The 26,214-nt window shown below is 42.3% G+C and overlaps 1 protein-coding gene and 1 non-coding gene across 2 annotated transcripts in view; both read right to left on the bottom strand.

Moving 5' to 3' along the window:
* Positions 1-26,214, bottom strand: part of CPSF3 (cleavage and polyadenylation specific factor 3) — a 43,337-nt gene that overhangs the window by 1,563 nt on the left and 15,560 nt on the right. Inside the window, exons 7-17 of the mRNA XM_036097536.2 lie at positions 25,978-26,128; positions 20,505-20,680; positions 19,323-19,481; positions 18,373-18,519; positions 14,674-14,826; positions 13,161-13,269; positions 11,834-11,932; positions 10,617-10,711; positions 8,796-8,883; positions 3,803-3,872; positions 919-1,015 (exon numbers count right to left, since the gene is read on the bottom strand). Coding sequence (XP_035953429.1) covers positions 919-1,015; positions 3,803-3,872; positions 8,796-8,883; positions 10,617-10,711; positions 11,834-11,932; positions 13,161-13,269; positions 14,674-14,826; positions 18,373-18,519; positions 19,323-19,481; positions 20,505-20,680; positions 25,978-26,128 — 1,344 coding nt within the window. The remainder of the gene's footprint in view (positions 1-918; positions 1,016-3,802; positions 3,873-8,795; positions 8,884-10,616; positions 10,712-11,833; positions 11,933-13,160; positions 13,270-14,673; positions 14,827-18,372; positions 18,520-19,322; positions 19,482-20,504; positions 20,681-25,977; positions 26,129-26,214) is intronic.
* LOC118539205 (U4 spliceosomal RNA) lies at positions 21,820-21,967 on the bottom strand. Its single transcript, XR_004919042.1, has one exon. It is a non-coding gene; the product is annotated as a U4 spliceosomal RNA (small nuclear RNA).

Here is a 26,214-nt window from a genome sequence, read left to right as displayed (position 1 = left end):
GCCTCCTCAAAGCATCTATATAGTCAAAGAACATAAATTTAAAACCTATGTTGTTTGTTTAGTAGAACTGTTCTAATCTTCAAAAACAAGACTGTAAGATATACTTATTCACTTATGCTTATGAAATAATTATGCAGGATCTGTAGCGTGAGACCAGAGCAGGCCCCAAGATCTTGAATCCCATTGTTTGGAAAAGCCACTTGGATCTTGCTGGTAAAACCAGAGAACAGCTTCTCTGAAAAAATCTGGAATCAACTGGATGCCAAATAAGAGAAATGGACTCAGGCCTCTCGTGCAAAAGTAAATGACGGGGAATATACACACGAGAACCGTGTGCTGTGCAGCAAGGCGCAAGAACACTTAGGACAGGGGCGCCTGGGTGGCTCAGTCGTTAAGTGTCTGCCTTCAGCTCAGGTCATGATCCCGGGGTCCTGGGATCGAGCCCCACATCGGGCTCCCTGCTCAGCCGGAAGCCTGCTTCTCGCTCTCCCACTCCCCCTGCTTGTGTTCCCTCTCTCGCTGTGTCTCTCTCTGTCAAATAAATAAATAAAATCTTAAAAAAAAAAAAAGAACACTTAGGACAGGATGGGGAAGCAGCAAGAACGCAGGGCGCCTGGCCGGCTCGGTCGGAAGAGCATCCGACTTTTGATCTTGGGGTCGTGAGTTTGAGCCCCACACTAGGTGTAGAAATTACTAAAAAAATAAATAAGCTTAAAAAAAAAAAAAAGAAAAAAACAGGAATGTGTAACTTTACATATAATAACATAAACAAAGCCTGTAAAAAGCAAATGTAGGAAAAAAAACTGGAAGGAAATGCCAAAATGCGGAAGTGAGCTGTCTGGTGTGAGACCAGAGATTACTTTTGTTTTAACTTTCTTTCCCAAATGTCCTGAAATGTGGGAAGGAGCAGCTACATACCCGTGTCTCCAAGTTTATATTAGCTGTTTTCCCGTCCACTGTGACACTGAGAATAGAACCATCTTTTACACTTACACAGTCTTCTCCAAATATGTCCCTTAAGATAAACAAAGATGCAATATTAGTGCAAAATGCATTAACAAGGAAGTCAAGTACATTTTTATATACCAGGGGAAAAATAATATTGAAGATAACCCCTAGTTCTGAAGTAGAATACTTCTATCTATTCCTGAGATGGACTTAATTTAACTTCACATATTTTACTAATTTTATAAAATGGTTAAAGTACACAGCAATCATTTAGTAAGACTGCTTTTCTTCAGGGGCACCTGGCTGGCTCAGCTGGTAGGCATGTGACGCTTGATCTCAGGGTTGTGAGTTCGAGCCCCACGTCGGGCCAAGCGCTTACTTAACAAAAAAAAAGCATGCTTTCTTCAGCTGGTACTGTGCTAGGCACTTTATACACATGATCTTAACTTACAATCTTAGTAAGAAGCCTCTTTTACACAGGAGGAAAACGAGACGCAGGGAAGGGATTTGCCTGCAGCCCCGCGGCTGGAAGGCGGTGGGCTGGGATTGAAGTGCGGGCATCTCCGCTGAACAGACTCAAGGCCGCTGCTGTCTGCTCCTCTGAATCAATTTCAAACGCCTCCTTTGAGTTAAACTCTTCCCTGAGCATCTGCTACGTGCCAACTTCTTAGGGACGGAAGTCACTGAGACACTGCGTCTGTCGCCAAGGAGCTGGAGTTTAATCACTAACTTCCACGTCCGTCCGCATCAGTTACCCAGGCGCCTGCACCCGCCGTCCGAGCAGCAGGCCGGAGCCAGGCCGGGAAGGGCAGCCGCGGTCGGACAAGCCAGACGGGCCGCACTGCCCACGGAGCCCGCGGGGTCGCGGGGAGGCCCGGCCAGCCGCCTGCTCCTTTAGGAAGTTAATGGTAATAAATACGTTTGAATAAACTTGGCTGGGTAACCTAGTTACTAAGGAAAAATGCTGGATTTTAACTACAGAAATATATTCAAAAGGTAGGGAAAAAATATCTCACGTTCATGTAATCAATTACTGGTTTGTTTACAGAAACCAATAAACTCCTACCTACACAATCGTAAGGATTTAAACAACTGGAGTTTTTAGATTATGATCGACTGGAAGTTTAAACACTCCGGAATGTCACGTTCACGAGGCGCATGGAAGCTCTGGCTCTTTGGCTCCTGCTCCTGCTCCTCACAGTTCACGTGTGTGTGTGGAAGGGCGAGGACGAGGGACAGGGCGGTGGCCGGGCCCGCAAGCCGCAGAGGGAGGGCGGGAGGGCGGCGGCTGTCACGATCGCCCGGGTGGCGGCTGTCACGATCGCCTGCAGCCCAGCGAGCTTCCCTCCGGCGCCACCGACCCCGCGGCCTGGGGTGCTTAGCCCGTCCAGGGCGACACCGGTTTGCTCTCCGCGAAGCTTCCAGCACCAGCGCTGCCCGAAGGCACAACTGTTCCAGTCACGTGCCCCGCAGGCCCCGCAGGCCCCGCACACCTGCCTTCCGCGGAAGCGCTTTTTAACCTGGGCTCCCGGGAGGGGCTGCGGGGACGGGCGTCTAACCCCTCGACGACAAAGATAAAAGCGTGGGTGGCTGTGTGGTAAGTTGCGCGGTCTCACCCGACTGTCCCGGGCGTCCAGGATCTCGAATGATTAGGACACTCAGGCTGGCAGGTCGGGCTTTCCGAAACTGCAGAGTGCAGCCCTCTGCAGACAAGAGTCGGGGACGGGGGACTGCTCTGACCGCAGGGCTGGGGACACAGACACAGACGCTGCTGCCTTTGGAATGGCACTGCCTGTCCCTGTTCCCGCCTGTGAGCTGCTTTCCAGTCTGTACGACAGGGATGCTTTTTAATATCAAAATGGCAACACCAAGAACCTTTTTCTGAAGACGTGTGGTAGCTTATTCTAGCAAGGTTACCTCTGAAAGCCTATCTGTTTTTTAAAAGCTACTAATTGGCTGCCTTAAAAGATTATCAGTGAGGAATTTGGGGGGAAGGAAGGAACAGATATGTTAACATAAAACCTCCAACATGCAGAGGACCTTCTTTTGTTAAGACATCTAGTCAATGAACTTTCAATTTAAATACAGAGGCAGTTAATAAAAGTGGGGAAAAAAAGTAGAAGCAGTCACTCAACAAGAATTTGAGAGATACTATGTTCAAATCTTTTAATTTTCCTTTTCTTGGCATAATACATAGCTTAAATGGTGGTTATCCACTATGATGCAAGTGATTATTTTATCTGGAAAAAAAATCCCCAAATCAGTATCTAAAAAAATTTTTATTTTAAGTAGACTCCACACCCACTGTGGGGCTTCAACTCATGACCTTGTGATCAAGAGTCACATGATCCACTGACTGAGCTAGCCAGGAGCTCCCCCAAATCAGTCTTAAAGAGTATTTGAGAAAAGGGGAGAGACCTAATATCTGGTGTTTAGAAAAATACTGAGTTTAAAGGTACTTCTTAGTTTACAGACTTATTATCTGAGAAGAGTCCAGAAGAAAACCATTCTTAACGCAGAACTCACATTTAAGGAGAACACGTATAGTAATTCTTAAAGGCACATTAACACCAGGTGAAAAGTTTAGTACTTGACCTTAGTAAAGATGTACGAATCTCAGTCGACCATGCCAGAAAGAGCTAACCAAGGTCACAGGTATTTGGAACTAGCTAGAGTGTTAGCTGGAAGGATGAGGTTCAAACCACTTTACGGATACAAACACAGACATCCAGACCAGTTAAGAGACCTGTCTGAGCTTCACAACCATCAGTGAGCCAGAACTAAATCCCGGCCTCCTCCTCCCCGCCCTTGGCCTCACCACCCCTTATGGGGCAATAATGGGGACAATACTTACTGGAGCATGATCTCCAGCCTCTTGCTATAAACGTGCATTTCTAATTTTTTAGAAACCTTTTGTACTGCACCTGGGGAAAAAAAAGCAACAGAGATCAATTTCCAAATTCTAATTTAGAATAGTTACCGAGTCAATATCAGAACACAGTTACTGATAAGATTTAAGGTGATCAACTATGGAATCCTTCAAGTGACAAACAAACCATCTATCTGCTGAGGCAAATTGCTATTTTCATCCCTTTATCTTTTGTTCTTGTTAAATGCAGAACCACAAAATGACATTTAAGGTTACTTTACATTTTATTTATAATGTTCCTCAAACTTTTCCACATTTCATGTATGTGCGGAAGTAACCTTGTAACTCTAGGACTCCTGGGGCACATCCTGGCTCAGAGATCTCTGGAGCTTTCATTTTACCTAAAACATTATATAACTTTTGCATTCTTATACCTATACTGATTTTAATAAAATTAGTATTTAAAACCATGCGCCAGTTAGATCACTTAGCTTTCCCTCCCCAAAACACGGTAATCTGACAGTTCAGGAAGATGATCTGGTGTTTCAAGTGTGCCCCGGGACATCAGTAAGTGCCCCCCAGCCCATCACCAGCAGCAAAACCATGCAGAACTGTCTGGCAGTTCCTTGAAAAGTGAAACATTCAGTTAGCATATGACCCAGCAACTCTACTCCCAGGTACAGACCCAAGAGAAGTGAAAACACATGTCTACACAAAAACTTGTACATCAATGCTGAGAGCAACATTATCCATGACAGCCAAATGGTAGAAACAACCCAAATGTCTATCAACTAATGAATGGAGAGACAAAATGTGGTATACAATGGAAAATTATTTTGCCATGAAAAGGAATGAAGTCCTGATTCATGCTACAACATGGATGAAACCTGAAAGCATTATGCTAAGTGAAAGAAGCCAGTCACAAAAAACCGTGTATTATGATTCAATTTTTATGAAATGTCCAGAAGAGGTAAATCCATAGAGAGAGAAAGTAGGAGAAAAAAAAAGCAAGCAGATTAGTGGCTATCTTGATTGGGGGCTGATAGCTAAAGAATATGACGTTTCTTTGTGGAGTGATGTAAGTGTTTTCAAGTTGATCATAGTGAACCTACTCGGTGGAAAAGAGCCAGACTGCCATTTTTCCTAAATTATTCTGTAAGTCAGACTACAGTTACTCTGATTGCTTTTAAATCATGAGGCTTTTTCCTTCTTTTTAAAAAATGCAGGTCTCACTGGTATATAACATTATATTAATTTCAGGTATACAACATGATCATTTAATATTTGTATACACAGCGAAGTAATCGCAAGAAGTGCAGTTAACCATCCATCACAACCCACAGTCGCAAAAGGTTTTTTCCTTATGGTGAAATAAATAGTTTTGAGTTTTAACTGAATATACAATGAATCAGATGCCAGCCAAGAAAGCTATATAATAAAACCTTATACTTTAATTATAATCATTAATTCTGTTAAGTATTAAACAAGCATTTAACTGACATGTAAAATCCCATGAAATACATTAAAAACTATCTAAGCTATGAAACTATTAAAAGAAACTTTCCAAACTCTGAGTGCACATGTATGCATATTTGCCTATTTATCACTAATATTTATGACAAACTCCTCAGATACCCGAGATTATATGTGTACAATGTGAAATCATATTTATCTATGTACACCTGCCCCTAGTAGGCGCGTGTGTCAGGACACAGACGTGCTGAAAACAGGTGCAGTGCCAAACGGAAGGACGTAATGGAACAGAAGAACATAAAAGAATATATTTTGAAAATGCTTAAGCTTGGCTGTGTGTCCTTGACGAGAACAGGGGGATACAGAAATTGAAGGCGGGGCTAAACACACACACAGATAAAAACACAAGTTGTATTTCCAGAATCTGGACCCAAGTCTCAGCAGGCTGAGAAATGAAAAGGGAGCGGAATGCTAGCAAAGGAGAATCAGCCTGTTCACAGACGGTGCCTCTAGAATGGACCTGGCAAACTTCGGTAAATGGCCTGATGGTGTTTGAGGCTTGGTGAGCCACGTGGTCTCTGCGGTCACTAGCCGACTCTGCGGTGGCAGCTCAGAGAGCAGCGGCACATGGTATGCAGACAAACGGGCATCGCCGTGTTCCAATAAAACTTTACAAAAACAGGTGGAGGGCTGGACTTGGCTTGTGGGCCCTGGTTGTTGACTCTGCTCTAAGAAGTTCAAATACCAAGTCTGGCTAGGAGAAAGTCAGTTCGTTACACAATAAATGTATAGGATGAACGTCCTCTACTTCCCCACGTGCAGCCAAAGAAAAGAGGGAGTGTGTCAGTCCTCGTGATATTTTTCATCTTCTGAAGGAGCAAGTCCTGCTTATTAAAATCCCTGTCACTTCGCCCCATGGGTGACAGCTTTCCAGGCTAATGTAGCACACACACTCCTTGGGTCACTGTCTTCTCTCTTTAAAATTCATCTTGTCTGCTTTCTCTCACCCTCTGTACCTAATCCAGCAGGAAAGACTGCGGGCTTGACCTTCAACCCATCTCCAGAACCCAAGCACTTTCTGCCACCCCCCCCCCCCACCCGCCTGGCCACAAAAGCTCTCAACTGAAACACCTGCTTTCTTTACTTGCCCTCCCAGTCTCTCAACGAGCACCAGCGCAACCCTTTAAAAACCTTACAACATAACACGCTTCACTCAGACTACAAGTCCAAAGTCCTTAAAATGGTCCATAAAGCCCTACACTTCTGCCCCTGCTCCAAACCCGATGAAGCCGCCCCGGCGCTCACTAGACCACCAGCTCCCTGGTGCTCACTAACCATCTGCCGTGTTCGCTGCTGTGCCCTGAGCACCGAGAATAATACCTGCCCAACAGAAGGTGCTCGATAAATGTTTGTCAAATGAATGCTAGCTTTGCAAGCACCTCATTGCTCCAGAAGAACAGCCATTGTTGTATTCCTTTTCTGAATACAACACAAAGTACAGTTGTATTCCTTTTCTGAATACAACAACAGTTGTATTCCTTTTCTGAATACAACACAAAGCAGGGAAGCACTAGGGAACCCAGGGCCGCCGGCTAATTCAGCACAGTTAACTCATGGAAAAAACCCTCTTGTAGCCTGTCTGCAGTGACTCCCTGGGGAGTGCCCAGACGCTAACCTTAGGAAGCAATGTTTACACTGTTGTTATTATTATTAAAAATGGATCACTAATAATATAATAGCCATTGCTGACTAGCACAGATCAGAGTAAAGGCACACTTTCACTCTGGACCAGAGTACTAAGAGAAATGCGCAATATAAAGTCAGACCCATCTAAGGTCGCTCACGCGCTCCTTCCTGTTTGACACAGACAGGACACATTTGGTGATTATCTGTTTTCGTTTTCCAGCACAGTCGCTAAGCGGCAGCTTTGTCACAGCTGCAGATGGCGTGTGGACACCAAAGTCGACAGGCTCAGGCCCAACACGCCCCGTGGCCCCTGCCCCACCACACGGCGCGGAAACGGGCTCAGGGTGGCTACGACGTGACACGGCCCTGAAGACCCCCCAGCATCCTAACACCGTTTGTGCGTAATGTCTCATATTTCAGAAAAGTACACAAATACCTGACAAAAATACTGACATCAGGTGATTATATCACAGGACAGACTTCATTTTACAAAAGGGTTATCAAAATGCAGTGAACAGAAAGGAGTCCGGGAGGTTAAAGCAATTCAGTTCCGAGTGTCTGATCTGAACGGAACGAAGCTAAGCTACAAAGGGAAGGCCGGCTGTGTTCTCAGGGAAGTGGGCATCGATCCTGAAGGGTGTGCCCACTCCAGGCTCTGGGTTTGAGGCCTTCCTTCCTGTTCTCTGCCCTCCACTCTGCCCCTCACCGCGCCACCACTCATCGGTTGTGACGTCAGCGCAAGGAAGCTCCTCCGTCCCACACACCTCCACCTCGCGCTTTGTCCTTTGTATTTCTAACACCTAAGGAAAATGTAAAATAGGAAAATAAGAAAAACCTGACAACCGCCTTTCGAGCTGTTCCGCCACACGTGCACCTCTGTGTCCGGGGGCACACGCTGACACTGAGTGGGCACCCCGGGAGAACCCGGGCTCGTGGAGGTGCCATCCTACACGCACACGGGGTGGCCGCTCCCCACCAGCTAATTCCACCAACACAAGTCACCGGCGGCGTCCAGATGAACGTTTTTACCATTTTTTACTATTACTCAAAACAAATTCAAGCGCTCACCAGCATCTCAGATGAGTAAGTTAGATTCGTCTAGGTATTTATCCGGTTCATTGTACAGACACGGTCAGGTACAAGACAATGGATTATTAAGTATCCAGCAAAACGTTTTTTCCTCCTGAAATCAAAGACTACCTACTTGTTTAATTCTTTGTAATTTCAAGGAAGAGAATCATTTTCTCAGAGCACAACCTGGTACCATGAGAAGGGTAAAGGCTGGGAGGCTTCCCCGCATTCTTCATGGGCTACCTTCCACGCCAGTGAAGCGTTACACTGAGTTATGTATAAAATAGATACAACTGGAAAGAAATAACACAGATATACTCACTAGTGTCTTCTTTGACTGAAAATGGCTACTTAGAAAAGAAAACCTAAAGTGACTGCAAAATTGCCCTAAGGAGGGATTCCATTCTGTTCAACGGGTTTTCCTGAACACCAACAGGGCCACCGATTTTCTTACTAGACTGCTGGCTCGATTCAGCAATATTTTGGAATTTCTGACTGAGAGGACTGTGACTAAGGAATTTTATCTTAGTGTTCATGGCAACCAGATTTTCGGCAACAGCACAAATGAAGACCCAGGACGAGAAGTAAAATATGAGTAACATGCAGTGTTATGCACGTATTGTACCTGGAAGGCTACAGGGGTGGAACAAGCAGATTTCAGATTCTAGAATTCTGTCTTCTGCTTCCTAGTTCACAGACCATGGGAGAAGCGAAAGAATTAATTGATAAAAATGCAGTCATTCCGTACCTTTCCTTATCTTCGGGTTGGACTGGACTTCCAGTATCACGGTTGTTACCGTGTCTGCATACATGTCATTGGAAGGGTTTGCCAGCCACTGTGAAGAAAAGGGCAGCAGCTGAACGGTGTGAGCAGCGCCGGCCACACACGCTGTGCGCGCTGCTGCGCATCCGCGGGCTGAACGGCGGGACTCTGCGTCGTGCGTTTCCACGGACTGAAACTAACCTGCACTTAATAATGCTGGACTTCTCTAAGATGTACTGAGTGCCTCCTCTGCGGCAAGGGCTTTATGGGCATCCCCACACCTGATCCTCAGAACACCTTCATTTTACAGAGGTCACTTGCATGAGGTAACACGGCAGTAACTCAGGTGCTGGGATCAAATGCAGATCCCTGAGCACTGGGTTTCATAAGCACACAGCATGGGAAGAAGGCAGTATTTTTAAACACTTCCTTTTGTTTCCCACACGAAGCCTAGGCCCCTTGCCCCTGCACATGCCCAGGGCTCCGAGACGGTTTTCCTCCTCTGCCAGGTGAATGTGGGACCAGGTGAATTATTTCAGGAACAAGTGCCTTCCCTAATGTGTAAGGGGCGCCTGGGGGGCTCAGTCGGTTGAGCATGCTACTCTTGATTTCAGTTCAGGTCGTGGTCTTGGGGTCATGAGATGGAGCCCTGTGCGTGGGCTCTGCGCTCAGCAGGGAGCCTGCTTTAAGATTCTTTCCCGCTACCCCTCTCAAAGCTTGGGCATGCGCACTTTCTCTCTCCCTCTCTCCAAAAGAAATGGCCAAAATCTTAAAAAAAAAAAAATCTGTAAGAACAGAACAGCAGACCATCTAGATGGGGAATTTACATAGGATTCTACCTCGAGGCAGAGAAAGAGATGAGGTACTTCCTGGATCATTTGGTTCCAGGATTCACTTTGAAAGTCCTTCTTTAAACTTAACAGATGCCAAGTTATCAAAATCAACCATCAAATTAATTTGGTGTCTGGGTTCCAAATTCTACCAGTAGGAATTTAAAATTCTAATAGTAGGAACCACACACAGTGGTTTCTAGCCTTTGTGTATTTGGGTCAAAGTAATATTGCTTATTTAAATTTTCAAAATTCCACTCTTAAGAGCGCTGCGTGACGTCTATTTCAAAGTAACAGAATTTGATTTTTATCTTGAGAATGCTGGATATTTTGATATAAGTGAAGACATCCAGCGCTATCACAAAATTAGTTGGGACTTCTCACATGAGACCTATATTCACTACACATACTAAATATTAAGCCTTAATTTAACATTAGTTCCATTTCTTTTCTTTTTTTTTTTTAGATTTTATTTATTTATTTGACAGAGAGAGGGAACACAAGCAGGGGGAGTGAGAGAGGGAGAAGCAGGCTTCCCGCAGAGCAGGGAGCCTGATGCGGGGCTCAATCCCAGGACTGTGGGATCATGACCGGAGCTGAAGGCAGACGCTTAACAACTGAGCCACCCAGGTGCCCCTCATTTCTTTTCTTTTCTTTTTAACTAGGCTCCACACCGGGCATGGAGCCCAATGCAGGGCTTGAACTCATGACCCTGAGATCAAAACCTGAGCTGAGACAGTTGAGCTGGATGCTCAATGGACTGAGGTACCCAGTTGCCCTTCATATTAGTTTCTGTTATTGGAACTACGTAGAAAGTGCCCAGCTATGTCATATTTAAAGCTGATCTGGGCAAGAAAAATATGCACACACACACATATATTTTTCCTGATTGAGAAGAAGCAAATTTTCTCTATAATTATATGTGAAGTCTTAAAATTTTTTCCCCTCCTTGTTTAGGTAAATGATCTTATCTTACTTCTAATACCACCATTCCTGGCTCCTGTATGACAGTGATATTTTTGAATACTTTCAGAGCAGGTTTTTCTTGAATTTCTAATTCTTCCACGTCACCTGAAAAAAAGAGTATCAAGATGTATATAATTTTCTGATAATCTTCCAGAGGCATTATTATTCCTTTGTTTATAGAGACAGCTGAAATAAATCTGATACACAATGAAAAAATTACCCATTTTTGTACTTAGATTTCAAATAACTAAGTTTTATGTGAACTGCTTGCAGCAAATGAAAGATCTCAACATGTATTAAACTCATATAACGAGGCAGGATTTACCTTGGACCTTCAACATTTTTTCAGTCACAAACTTTGGTGATTGTCAAACATGTGTTTATGTAAGAGATTTAGCCACTAGCATCTTAAAATTTAACATGAGACTAGTCAACTACTTCCAACTAGTCACTTCTGCCTTCTGTCTTCATAGACTTCATCATTCTACAGGAATATTCTGTTGTTTAAAAGGAGACTTTTCTGGTCCTCCCAGGAACCTCTTAATTAAGGGTTAATTTTATTAACTTTCTGTGTTATGACCTATAATTCTGATATGAGGATCTGAAGTAAAAGAAAAGAAGTTTTTCTTTCTACTGGTTTATTTTATGGTTGTATTTTGCTATTTGAATTATGAAGAGCATATTAATATAAAGTGTAATTTATTATTCAAGTGTTCCTGCTTATTAGAGGGAATCCACACCTTTTAACTTAGTCAGTGCCCCTCATTATGTTCATGCCCCAAAATCTCTAGCTCCGAATGGTCTAATATGAAAACAGAACAGGTCTGCTGTTCTACTGGCCTTTGGCCAGCGGCCATGTGTTCTTGTAAAACCTGCTATATAGACTGGTCCTGATGGAACCAGAAAACTGATTTTCTGAATAAGAAAAGAAATAGATGAAATTTAGCACTAGCATACACTAAAGTGGATTTTAAACACGAGGAGCAAAGATTACTGATTTTAGAATTTTCAGTGGATCAAGGATAAGAAGTATAACACAATTTAAAAAATTTATGAGTACACTTTCAAAAATTCACCAAAGCTGAGAACATGTCCAAGCAAAGTACAAATAAAATTTGTGCAAATTCTGAGATAATTACCCAAATTAAATAACATCCTTTCCCAGATATATACTTATCTTACTCAAAAGCAGAAAACAATTAGGTGCATTTTAACAAATACACACACCTGTCAATTTCTGTAGTTGGTAATAGAGCAAATTAAAAGGACCGGTATAGGGAATGGCTTGGGTCTGTTTCACAGTGCTCATGGCCAAGTCAGTATAATCTGAAGAGGAAATTAGAATAAATACACTTTAAGTAACAATACTAGTCACACAAAATACAATCTGCAATCTACAATCTGCGCATACAGGGGTAGAGGGAAGTTAAAGCAAGGTAAACAAGAACATGTTTTTCAGAAAGCGTACAAGGTGCTCCTTAATCTCTTTCCACCCTACATTTCCCCCTTTAACTCCCTACGCCCACCCCTGCTCCCCGACTAGTTAGCTTATGCTTCAGCTGTAAGACAGCAGCCTCACTGCCCTGAAAACATCGGGTCCCTGCAGGTCTCCAAGCCAGTACACCCCAGCTTGTCCTCTGCTGATCCCGGGCTTGGCCACTCCCGACAACCCTTCACCACCACGCAGCACAAGTGCTACAAAACCTTTCCGACTCTTCTAGACCTGTTTGTTCTCTCCTCACAAACTTAGGCACTTCTCCTTGTCACTCAGCGCGGTGACTAGCTCTGGACAAAGACGCTTCTCTCATGAGGCAGCGTCCAGGGGCCGGGGCTGTGCTCTGTAGCGCATCGTTAGTCCTCTAGCACCCGGCACGGGGCCTGGCCCAGAGCGAGACGGCACTCACCGCCGGAGAGGGGGACAACGGCGCCGGGCCCAGAGCGAGACGGCACTCACCGCCGGAGAGGGGGACAAGTTATACTGCACCTGCGTGGTGCGCTAAAGCTGACCGCCGGCCCAGCTCACAGATGAATACCTAAACCCTGCTATTTCTTATCCTTTCATAAAGCACTCATACTCTATTAGTGCTTTATTGTGCATAAAACGGAGCACAGTTATTTAACGTGATACCATATCTACGGCAAAAGTAATGGTGGCCCAGCATCTATACAAACAACATAAAGGCCCAGCAAGCGATGTAAAAGTCTAGGTCATAAAGATCAAAATGCATGAGTGGGGAGTCCAAGGTTACTTCAGAAAATAAAAGTACCAGGACTCCACTGCGAAAGGTGGAAAACAGGCTTGTCAAGGGTCAGCAGGAGTGGTCAATCTTGGAGGTGAACTTATGTTCCCAATTAAGAAAAAAGTCCACAAAGAATTCAAACATTTAAATAGTTCAAGGAAGATTCCCCCCCCATTAAGTTATGTGCATTACTAACCCATCAATTTCTATTACTTGGCTGTTACTTAAAGTTTGGCCATTAGTAAGAGAAGTTTTCGTAGATTTTGTTTCAATGTGAAAATCAATTTATATTTGATGATTAATAGTATACTTACTGGAGAGATCACAAGGAGAAAGTATGTGATAATTAAAGTTTCTTTTAACAAGTATTCCCGAGACCCGCTGGCCTTGTTCTGGTTTCTTGTCTGCTAAAAAGCCCATGACCTATTAAAAAAAAAGAAAAAAAAAAGGAGGTGGAATTTCCAATTTTGGAAAACGCACTTATTTAGATACTCAATCATAATGATGCCCATTAGGCATTTAAAATCAAAAGTTGGATGCTTAACCAACTGTTCCACCCAGGCGCCCCTCTAGTTAAACAAATTTTTAAATGCTGCTTACTATATTTCTTGAAGGTTTATAATGTATAATGGCCTAATAAAAACTCTGGGGGCACCTGGGTGTCTCAGTCAGTTAAGTGTCTGCCTTCAGCTCAGGTCATGATTCCAGGGTCCTGGGTTCGAGCCCCACATTGGGCTCCCTGCTTCTCCCTCTCCCTCTGCTGCTCCCCCTGCTTGTGTGCTCTCTCTCTGTCAAATAATAAAATCTTAAAAAAAAAAAGAAGTAAAAACAAAAACTCTGAAAAGTCCTGTTGTAAAGAAAGCAGCTTAATTTTGTTCAACTCCGCTTCTCCTAAATTGACTGTAAAATTCTTCCCCCTCCCCAAATCTCAACCAGCAGAGCTTGGGAAATTTAATTCTTAGATTCCTAACTGAACACATTTTTCTATAGGTACAAGGTTGCTTCCATTAAACTGGCCACCGGAAAGTTTTGAGAATACGAGTTAATTCAGGAGTAAATACAACCATCTGTCCTTTGGCAACAAAAGCCTCACATCTTAACTTCTGCTGACTTTTTTTCCTCTCAAACTCAACTACAAGGAAGGATATTCATCAATTAGCCTTCTCATATCTGGCTCATTCTATATTAAAAGAACTGCTGTAAAGTTGCTCATTAATACATGTCTGATATTTAAAACTTCAGATAAATCATTAAAAAGTTCCCCTTAGAAGCATCTTAAAAAAAATCTTAACAGGAGATACCATTGTAGCTACCTTACAGCATCCCTCTAAAACCTCAGGTAAGATTTTTAACTATTTTATTTTTAAATTCTGAAAATACTGTATTTCAGCATCAAACATGGACAAATTTTTGTTAAGTTCTATCATACCACATATATGTTTACACATATGAGCCTATCTTTAGATTCTTTGGGAGAAGGACCAGTGGACAGAATAGCGTATTAGATGTAGTAGTAAAACAGTAATGAATATTTGTTTATTCTCAGACACAGGGAGGAAAAGGAAGTGGAGATGTGGATTACAAAGCTACCAAATTCAACTGCATTAAGATCTAATGTACTTGAAAACTTCCTACGTGAAGAAATGAATTAGCAGGACCAGAAGACCTAAAAAAGCATATGGATAAAATTCTTATACAATACTAAGTAGACAGAAATCATCATTAAGGACATTATCTTGCTTTGATGAAAAGAAGTCTGTATTTTTAAGACGTATACATTTCCCTTTAGAAAAGACCTGGATAAGATCAGAAACCACAACCTTTTACCTTGGCTAGCTTTTCTCCTCTGAAATTCAAGGTCACAGCTTCTGTATTCCGAGGATTATGAACCTCTATGTGAACTTCATCGTTGTCCTCATATTCTCGAATCAGGGCTGCTTTCAATCTGGCCATTTCATTCTGTTCTCCATGGACTAAAATCTACATAGAATGAATTGTAAGAATAGCCAAACTATGGAAAGAGCCAAGATGTCCATCAACAGATGAATGGATAAAGAAGATGTGGTATATATATACAATGGAATATTATGCAGCCATCAAAAGGAATGAGATCTTGCCATTTGCAACGACGTGGATGGAACTGGAGGGTGTTATGCTAAGTGAAATAAGTCAATCAGAGAAAGACATGTATCATATGACCTCACCAATGTGAGGAATTCTTAATCTCAGGAAACAAACTGAGGGTTGCTGGAGTGGTGGGGGGTGGGAGGGATGGGGTGGCTGGGTGATAGACATTGGGGAGGGTGTGTGCTATGGTGAGTGCTGTGAAGTGTGCAAGACTGTTGAATCATAGATCTGTACCTCTGAAACAAATAATACATTATATGTTTAAAAAAAAAAAAAAGAGAAGATAGTAGGAAGGGAAAAATGAAGGGGGGAAATCGGAGTGGGAGACGAACCATGAGACTGGACTCTGAGAAACAAACTGAGGGTTCTAGAGGGGAGGGGGGGGATGGGTTAGCCTGGTGATGGGTATTGAGGAGGGCACATTCTGCATGGAGCACTGGGTGTTATGCACAAACAATGAATCATGGAACACTACATCAAAAACTAATGATGTAATGTACGGTGATTAACATAACATAATAAAATTAAATTAAAAAAAAAAGAATGAATTGTAAGAGAGCACAGGGAAACATCCTGAGTTCGGCTTAATGATGGCCCCTATCTGACTTTAATATGTGCAACAGACATATACTTGACGTTATTAAACGTAACGACTTTGAAGGACCTCCCGTCAATCAAACTTGTACAGTTATTTTCATTCTGTTTGGCTTTAAAAATCCTGAAGTAGAACTATTTTAAGAGAAAGTACAGACACTTCTACTTCAGGTGTTCCCACTAGTGAGATATACAACTTTATGGAAGTTGGACTTTCTCTAGACTTCTGTGTTCAACTGTAAAGGGCTGCAGCGCGTGACTTCTGCAGCCTCTGCCGGCTTTAGACGTAGGATTCTTCGACGAAACCATCGCTATTCTTACTAATGCAGAGAACACCCAGTTTTCTTTAGGTTTCCTAATACAAGACTTTCAAAAGAAGCTTTTTATGGGGAAAGAAAAAGACTTCTGATATTTTCTTCCGTTTATTATAGTAATACCAAATAGAATATTTCGGGACCAAATGAAATTGCCTTTGAGGGGTATTTACAGTAACTGTATTAGATACCAGTCTCCTCCCATTCACTTCTATAATCTGTATTTTACAAGACAGATCATTCTTAACCTACAGACTCCTGCTAGATGATTTCTTGCCTGGGCTCACAGAAGCCTACCTAGCATCACTCCTAGGCAGAGGCATATGGCCGAGTAAAGAGCCCGGCTTTGAGGCCTGGCTGCTGCTCAAACACAAGTCCTGGCTCCTTAAGCGCTTCCCAGCTACGGAAACTCGGGCAAGTTACTTAACATCTCAGTTTTGTCATCTACAAATAGTTGCTGGTCGTAAGGAGGAAGCAAGCTGATGCATGTACACCAGAGTACACGGTGCCTGGCTGGCTCCGTCAGTAGAGCACGCGACTCCTGAGCTCGGGGTTCTAAGTTTGATCCCCATGCCAGGTGTAGAGATTGCTTAAAACATGAGTACAGTACCTGGCACATGGTAAATAATCAACGCTAGCTGTTACTTGTGGTTACCACTAACACTGTTGTTATTCTATCACGCAGATATACTTTTGCTGACCTGGTTACTGAGGAAAGGTAAGCATCGAGTTCAATCCTGTCAGCAGAGAGAGAGCCTGGAGAGCAATGAAATGGGACTGAGGATGAAGCAGTGATTGCCGAGAGAAAGGGCACTACCACGCTTCCTCCCCGGCTTTAACACGTGGGAGCATTTCCATGAACCACATATACCAGGGAACCCCTGTGAGGAGCCTGCACTGTGACGAAATTCACAAAGCTAACAAGTAGGTGAGGGATTTTTCTCCACCCAAGACTCTGCTTATCGAGTAAGGGCCACTGGCAAATCCCTGTGAGGACTTCCAGGCTAGAAAGAACTCAAAAATTAACAGAAGAGCACATGAAAGGACGCTCAACATCATTAGTCATTAGGGAAGTGAGAATCAAAACCACAATGAGATACCGCTTCACGCTTATTAGGAATGGCTGTAGTCACAAAAAGGCAAACAACAAGTGTTGGCGAGGATATGGTGAAATTGGAACGCTTGTGCCCTGCTGGGGGGATGCAGAATGGTGCAGCCACTTCGGGAGTTGAGTGACTCCTCCAAAAGTTAACAGAATGACCCTATGATCCAGCGAACCCACTCCTCGGTGTATATGCAAAAGAAGTGAGAACAGGGACTCACACAGATACTCAGAGGCCAGTGTTCACCGCAGCATGCATATACCACATGCATGTGTGTGGTCTATACAAACAACAGAATGTTGGTCACCCACACAGAAGAAGGGAGTTCTGATACGTGCTACAATATGGATGGACCTTGAGCACATTCTGCTAAGTGCTGTAGGATTTCACCTTCATGCAATACCTAGGCCAGGCATATTCAGAGAGACAGAAAGTAAACTGCAGGTTCCCTGGGGCTGGGGAGGAGAAAATGGGGAATTTTTGCTTAACAGGTACAGTTTCTCTTGGTTGCACACCGTGAATGTGATTCATGCCACGGAACCGCACAACTTAAAAATGGTTAAAATTGCAACTTCTATGTTATATATATTTCACCACAATGAAAAAAATTTAAGGAAAAAAACAACTAACAAAAGGCTATTTCATCTAAACTACTTTTCAATAAATCTAGAAAGGGCACTTCATCTGTTTCCCACACACACATGTTCCCCAAGTGTTCTGTTGATTAAAAATACATATATTTTTTTAGCTTTCCTTTCTTATTCCCTCCCCAGTCCCACCAAAATAGAATTGTTATTTTCGTATTACATGAAACTTAAAAATATAAACAAATCACATCAGTAAAGAGCTATGTGATTTCATATCTATTTGGATCTTTAATTTTTACTATTATATGATTTGTCTCTCTTTCAGTATTATTAAGCATTTACTCCATGCCAGGCACCGTATTACATGCTTTAGATCTATGTTCTCTCATCCCTTCCTCACAATTACCTTACGAGGTATCATTATCATCCCTATTTACAATTGGGGCACAGAGAAGTTAAGTAACTTGCCCAGGGTTACCCAGCAAGTAAGGGGTGGAGCTGGGATTCAAAACAAGTAGCCACAAGCAAAGCCCGTGCTCTTAAGTTACTGGGGAGAATGGGGGAAGGGCATTGGAGTTGGGGCTGGGGGATCTGATGAGGGACCTCGGGTAAATGGAGACACAGTGCACAGCTTGCCCAACTCAGAGGGGAGCTGCAAAGGTCAGGTCCAAGTGCTCGCAGAAGCCTTCTGCGAAACGGGGCTACCTTAATGACAGACAGTGTCTGATTTGAAAACCAGCTGCAGTTTCTTGCGTATGTTTTCTTCCCCTTTAATGTTATAAATCAAATTCATAGACTAACCACATGAGGCGGTTTCAAAGCACGAATAAATTCACTGGTTTGCTGGTAATCTGTGTGAGCAGAGAAAGAAATGTAATCAACAGACATTTTCAGTGGTAACTTCTGTCCAGACATGGTAGTGATTTCTTCTGGCTCAGACATGATATGCTGTTAAAAAAAAAAATAAAAATAAAAGAAACAAAACAAATAAACTACCCAATCAGAAAAGAAAAGGTACATTTTCTACTTGTTAATGCAGCCACAAATTCTTACATTAAATTTGGGACCTTTAGCACAAAAAGCATTCTAACAATTGACTTAGTAAATATCAAACACTTATTTTCTTGGTCGAACAAATATTCAATCAGGAAAGTAAGCAAGTTAACTAAAATTCAATGTATTTGGAGTATTGGAAGTGGCAACTATAACTTATGATCAGAAAGGCAAACTTGGATTCCCAGCTATTCTCCTGCTCTAAAAAGTCACTTTTCAGGCAGATCTGTTTCTGTTCTGGAAATCTATTTTAAATACATAGCCAACACTGTCTGTGTGACTTAGAGAATACGCTAAAGTAATAAACGGTCTAAATGGAGAATCACGAGGTATTTTTAAAAATAAGACAAGTTCTAGAAGAGGAGAGAAGAGGACGTGATGCTTGGATGTTCAGAAACTGCCTCTGGAGCTCTGCACGCATTTCCTACCATGCGTACATCCCTAAGAGTCAACATCAACCGTTGTGTATCAACAGGAAGATGGGCAATCGACCCAAACACCTTCTGTGACCTTTCAAGAGAATACACACTGGCAAACTTCTTCTTCACTGAATGAGGGTATCCGTGTTTTTGCGTTTGTCTCAAATAGGTTCCTTTCCATAGTTTTTACTGCGAATAGACGGGTGCTTCTCAGGCTGTAATGGGCCACCTTGGCAATTCTGATTAGGAATAACACGGTGGTCTAAGACCATGGCTGACCTTGGCAAGCGTCCCTTCCACACAGTACCCTGCTATAATGACGCCGTTCCTCTTATCCGTGCACCAGCTTTCAAAGAGCTCTCTGGATAAGCCGCTCTGCATCATGCCTGGGGAGGCCATGACGACACTGGGGCCAATGTCATCAAAATGATCCATGCTCTAAGAGGGGAAAAGGGATGGTAAAGGCATGCTGAGTACCAGGGTTTGGCAAGGCATTCCTCGTTTTCAAAGAATAACGAAAAGCTAGGTAAAAAGATTAATCACACTACTGAAAGGGCCTCAATGAGACTAGTAAACATTTTAAGTCCAATTTCTAAGTTCCTAAACAATGTAGGCTAGGAATGAAAGGAGAACAAAGTGATAAAGGCAGTTAGTTCACACTGACCTTTTAAATCTCCTACTGGTATTAATGGGCTATTAGGACCATTTTCACTGCTAAGGAGGTGGGCAGGAAAAAAGTTAAGAGTCAAAACGGCTTTCTATCCGCCCAAGATAGAACTCTGAAAGAATTTTCCCCTCACAATGGCCTTGCGTACTTCATCAAGATTTTGAGCTGGCCTAGAAATCCAACCAGAAAGTTCAACATTGTTTCTAGGGAAAACTTGGCTCTAACTCTTAAAAATTAACTTAAAAAATAATACTTCATGAATAGAGCCCATTTATAACTGGAAGATGACTTATAACTTGGATAATCTGGGGCATAATTTATTAAGATTAAAGCATTAGTTTTAATAGAAATATTTTTCTAAAACTATTTTTTTAACTAAAGAAAATCAGATTTTATTGTTTATTGAATGCTCTACAAAAGTAATGACAAAAGTTTTCACACACGGAATTTGCGGTGGAAATCAAAAAGATGATTAGGTTAGAGTAAGAATGGAAAAACTTAATATATAATGTAAGAGTATTTTTCTCATCAGGACCTCCTGTTTCCATGGCAGAGAGACCCAACTTCATCAGCAACAGTAGATACTGAGAATGTATGCAGACTTGGAACAAGTGGCAAAAACTGTTAAGCAGAAAAGAATGCCAGTTGCTAAATTGTTGTTTTCATGAAGAAAAACGGTGCCTGCTAGAGAAACAGCGAGACCTCAGCAAGAAGGACTGGGCCTCAGAATCAATGGCAGTAGCTGTGAGCACTACCGACTCCTCTGTGTTTACGGGTCCTTCCTCAGCACTCACCTTGAGGTTACTAATGTGCTTGAAAACAAAGGGATTATTGATGTTGATCTGTTTGCGGATTTTGTCATTCATGGCATTTACATATGTCTGGTACACTGCCATGCACTTCTTGGCCAAAGAGGATGCGTAGTATATGGGAATATCATGGAGTTCTGGGTGATTCTGCCAGTACTCATCTAGAGAGATTTTATAAAAAACAAATTTCATTTTGTTGTGTGGGGTATATAGTTCAAATAATAAACGAATTATAAGAAATTCAGACAACCAAGAAATAAAGCCTAGAATCATGTATATGCAACAGTATTTATACATATATATATATTTATACAACTATATATATATTTCGCTCTCTCACAATTTTTGTAAATGACTAATTTATGTGTTAATAGCAGATACCAAGGTTTGGACCGCCCTGGGGTGTTAGAAATACAATTTGTCATCACAAGCACACACAATTCGTTCAGCATGTCAGCTCTGTCTGTACTAATTGCTACCCTGGTTAAGGGTAAGCCCCACTCAAGACACTGCTGTGCACGGGGCTGGAAAGCCGGGGGGGGTGGTGGGGGTGGGCTGCCGGTCTTGGCTGTTTTCCTTGAGGCCATCTCCTCTCTCCGGTCCCTTCTGGTCCTTTCCACAGTAGGCCTCATCCTCACGGCTCTGCACCTGGTAGGCCTCTCACAGGGCTCGCCCTGCCTGCAGACACCCAGGTAACAGTAAGTGGGTGCTCCTTCCTGGGACGCATTCCTAGGAGATCTTGCCTTCTGCCCTCAGGAGGGTCCCTGTTCCATGCTGGCTTCCCATTTTTCCTGGACAGTCTGGGGACACCAATACCTTCCAGTACATTCCGTCTTGCTTTAGTCAGTCAGCTTCCTGTAGGCTGCTTGTAATCGAGGCTCTAGTTCCTGCCCCTTGGTTTCCCTGGTGGCCCTGCAGCCCGGAGGCAGGGATGGCTAGCGGCACGAGCAGTGGCTGCCATTTCCTGGGCGTGCTGAGCAGGGCTCCCATAGGCGTCTGCGACCACAGAGAGAGCACACAGGGTCCGCATCTTACAGAAGGAATGGAGGCTCAGAAATACCAAACCCCGTGCCCAAGATCCAAGATCACGCACCAGAATGTGGGCAGCTAGGATTTGATACCCACAGGTGGCCCAAGGCTCTGGGATGCAGCCTCTGGTTAGAAAGGGTGCTCCTTCTTTCAACACATGTTGGCCCCTCTTGTGCTTTAGCTCCGGGCCAAGGCGCAGAGGCTCTCGTGGAGCAGCGGGAGGGACTTCCAGGGTCTGAAGGCTCCCTAGGGGCCTGGTCCTGGCTAGGCTAACATTTTTTTTTCAAATTGAAGTACCACTGACATATGATATCCTATTAGTTTCAGGTGTATATCATAGTGACTCGATATTTTTCAATTAGCAATAATCGCGCCTCGGATAAACCTCATTGGCTACGATACTGCCACTGTGCAAAGCTGTGACTCGATATTTTTATACACTACAAAATGATCCCCATGGTAAGTCTAGCTACCATCCGTCACCAAAGTTATTACAATACCACTAACTATATTCCCTATGCTGCAGATTACATTTCCATAACGTCTTTATCGTCTAACTGGAAGTTTGTACATTTTAATCCCCTTCACCTGTTTCGCTTGACCCCTAAGCCCTCCCACGTCTGGTAAACCAACAGTTTGTTTCCTCTATTTATGAGCCTGTTTCTGTTTGGTTTGTTCATTTGTTTTGTTTTTTAGATTCCACGTGTAAGTGAAGTCATATGGTATTTGTCTTTCTCTCTTATTTCGCTGCCGAATACCCTCTGAGTCCATACATGTTGCAAATGGCAAGATTTCATCCTTTTTTGTGGCAGAGTAATATTCTCCACTGTCTCTATATACTATATCTTCTTTATCATTCATTCATCAGTGAACACTTAGGTCATTTCCATGTCTTGGCTATTATAAATAATGCTGCAATGAACAGAGGGTGCATATACGTCTTTAAATTGGTGTTTTCATTTTCTTTGGATAAAAACCCAGAAGTAGGACTGCTAGATTATATGGTATTTTGATTTTTAATTTTTTGAGGAGCCTCCATATGGTGGCTGCACCAATTTACATTCCCACCAACAGTGCACAATGGTTCCTTTGCTCCACATCCTCGCCAACATTTATCTTTTTTTTTTTTTTTTTGTCCTTTTGGTAACAGCCTATCTGGCAGGTGTGAGGTGGTATCTCATCTCACTGCGGTTCTGATTTGCATTTCCCTTGAATGATGAGTGATGTTGAGCATCTTTTTATGGGCCTGTTGGGCATCTGGATGTTTTCTGTGGAAAAATGTTTTTCCAGTTCTCTGCCCATTTTCTTAATCAGGTTGTTTTTTGATTTTAGGTTGTGTAGGTTCTTTATATATTTTCATTATTAACCCTTTACCAGATGTATGATTTGCAAATATCTTCTCCCTTTTTGTTTTAATATATTTTATTTATTTATTTATTTTTGAAAAAGATTTTATTTATTTGACAGAGACATAGTGAGAGGGAACACAAGCAGGGGGAGTGGGAGAGGGAGAAGCAGGCAGCTCGATGCGGGGCTCGATCCCAGTACCCTGGGACCATGACCTGAGCTGAAGGCAGATGCTTAACGACTGAGCCACCCAGGCGCCCATGTTTAATACGTTTTAAAGAGTTCAAGAAAATTAGCCTGGTTCTAACTTAAACTTACAAAATCAAAACTTATTTCTAAATACTAGTGCATGACCTGAAAAGAATGTTGTGATCACAGTCCCAAGATGTGGAAGGTTTTAAAAACAATTCAGTAGAAGTTTACAGTGAGTAACAGACCATAACTTATTACCTTAGAGAGACACTAAATTCTGGGATAGTTTTAAATAAAAATGTACTCTCAGTATTTCAAAGAGTTATCAAAATTAGGCTTTTTGTAGTCAGACTTTGCTAGTTACAAAATAGGACTGCCAGAGTTAAAATTGTTACTGAACACTTAAAAACAGGACAGTAACATTACTGTTTGATTATATTTTTTTAAAAAGCTGCCAAACAGTTTCTGATAATATAGGAAAACTGTGGGCAATACACCTTTAAAGAAGTCTTATTTTAGGGGAAAACTCTCATTAAATCCCAAAATATTATAAGAGTAGTATGGTCAAAAGGTATCATTTATTCTCCTAGGCACACCTGCCTTTAGGAAATGTGTTAAATGCCTAGTATGCAGTTTACAATTATTATTTACATATTATTTCTAATTTTTATAAACCTTATGAAGATTCATCTCCATCTTATAGATTAGGAAATAGGCTTAAACAAAGGTTGAATAGGGAGGGAATGTTATTTTTCTACTTGACTATAAGTAAAAACTCTATAGAAGGACAGGGACTTTTCCTGTCATACACGTGAAATATTTCCTGCTTTGCCCTCTGGTTTATTCTGCTCATGTTTTTACTGATGTAATTAAAATTTTTAATGGTGTCAAAGTTTTCCATACACTTTTATTTCTCAAGTACCTTGCAATGCATTCTACATACCAAGGTCATATTACTTCTAATTTTTGTGTGTATTTTTATGTATAAATTTTAAAATATCAAAGAAAAGTTAAATAACTTGCCCCAAGGTCACATGGCTAGAACACAGATGAAATTTGAAACCAGTCATTCAAATGGCTATCCTCTATTATACTACATTGTAAGGGAGAATTTAGGTGAAAAGGAGCAAGCAATCACATAGAGCAGTCCTGGTTCAGAAAAGGAATCATAACATACGCCCTGATGGTAGACTTGCCAGATAAAAATACCAAATAACAAGTTAAACTTGAATTTCAGAGAAAAAACAAAAGATTTTCAGGGTAAGAATATATATTAAATATTTGGGACACTTGTGCTAAAATAGTATTCATTATTTATCTGAAATTCAAGTTTAACTGAATTAAACTTGTGTCTTATATTTTTATGTGCTGAATCTGGCAACCCAATTTGATGATAACAACATGGTTTCCCCTTCCCAATTTCCTCTGTTCTTCAAATTACTTTGTTATGGAGACTTTTTATTTATTTAACTTATTTTAAAGACTTTATTTATTTAGTTATTTTAGATAGAGAGAACATGAGCGGGGTGGGGGGGGGGCGGGCAGAGGGAGAGAGAGACTCTCCACTGAGAGAGAAGCCCAACACAGGGCTTGATCCCACGACCCACGAGAGCATGACCTGAGCCAAAACCAAGAATCAGAGGCTCAACTGACTGAGCCACCCAGGTGCCCCCATCATTTTAGTATTTCAAAAAACTAGGGTTCAAAACAGTATGTACTCCAATCCTAGTTAAAAATACACAAATGGGGGTGCCTGGGTGGCTCAGTCATTAAGCGCCTGCCTTCGGCTCAGATCATGATCCCAGGGTCCTGGGATCAAGCCCCGCATTGGGCTCCCTGCTCCGCGGGAAGCCTGCTTCTCCCTCTCCCACTCCCCCTGCTTGTGTTCCCTCTCTCTGTCAAATAAATAAATAAAATCTTTAAAAAAAAAAAATACACAAATGACTGGAAAGATGTTAAATCTGGATAGTGAGAAAGTGGGTAAGTTTTTTTGTAATAAGAGGAACAATGGGTGCCACTTTCTGCGTATATTTATACTTAATGATCCCTTCTAACTCAACCATTCTGCGATGCTATTTGGGGAAAGCGCTCTTCTTAAAGACTGTATACAGCTTCAGTGTGAAGAACTAGAAATGGTTACATAGAGCTCTTGCTCTCACTTCCATCTGTAGAATAAGGCTAAGTCTATCCCTATTACACTGAAAAGGAAAAATGGAGTAAATGACCCCAGCTCAAAAGCTGATCTGTGAGAGATAGGACATGGTAGGAGCTGCATTTTCTGCATCCTAAGCCAGTCCAGTTTTCTCTCGGTCCTTTTTTCTAACTGCAAGTCAAATTTATCCTTAGAAGTCTTGAACTAAAAAGTCTCCCTAAGTGGCGCACCTGGATGGCTCAGTCGGTTGAGTGTCCGACTCCTGATTTCAGCTCAGGTCATGACCTCAGGGTCGTGAGATCGAGCCCCACATGGGGCTCCGCGCTCAGGGAGGAGTCTGCTTAAGATTCTCTCGCTCTGCCCCCCGCCCAAATAAATAAATATTTTTTAAAACTACTAAAATGAGGGATACCCTTACTGATAAATATTTTCTTTGTATCATATATTTCCCACAGGCGGTACTCCTGGGTCAAAAGGTGACATATTTTTAGGACTCCTGAGGCTCACTGCAGAGAGTTCTGAGGCTGTTGGCAACTTCCAGAAAAGGGCACCACTTATATTCCCAGTAGCAGCGCCCAAGGGTCACTGTTTCTCTGGGCTTTTACAGCACTACATATTTTTAGATGCAGAAACTGAAGCCCAGAAAGGCAGAATGACCTATCCGAGGCCAGGCAATTACCTGGATAGAAAGGCACTCCAAGATTTTGAGAATCCCCCAATAAAAAGGAAAAGGCATACCTAAAATCAAGAGCAGCTCCTGAGCCCTTCCAAGAGCAAAGACAGGAATGAGACCTCTGCCCCCTCTGTTTACAATGTCATGAACAGTGTTACAGAATCTTGCTTCTCGCTCTTCACGCTTCTCATGGATATGGGTCCCATAAGTAGATTCCTAAATGACATGTTAGAAGTATGAGACCGAGACTGACGCTTGCCAAAGAATACAAAAGTTAAACGTCAATAAAATGTAGCAGCAAA

The sequence above is a fragment of the Halichoerus grypus genome, chromosome 10 (genome assembly GCF_964656455.1).
Source record: "Halichoerus grypus chromosome 10, mHalGry1.hap1.1, whole genome shotgun sequence".
Classification (NCBI taxonomy): domain Eukaryota; kingdom Metazoa; phylum Chordata; class Mammalia; order Carnivora; family Phocidae; genus Halichoerus; species Halichoerus grypus.
Note: the sequence above shows the minus strand (reverse complement) of the source record. Positions and strands in the feature narration are given on the sequence as shown.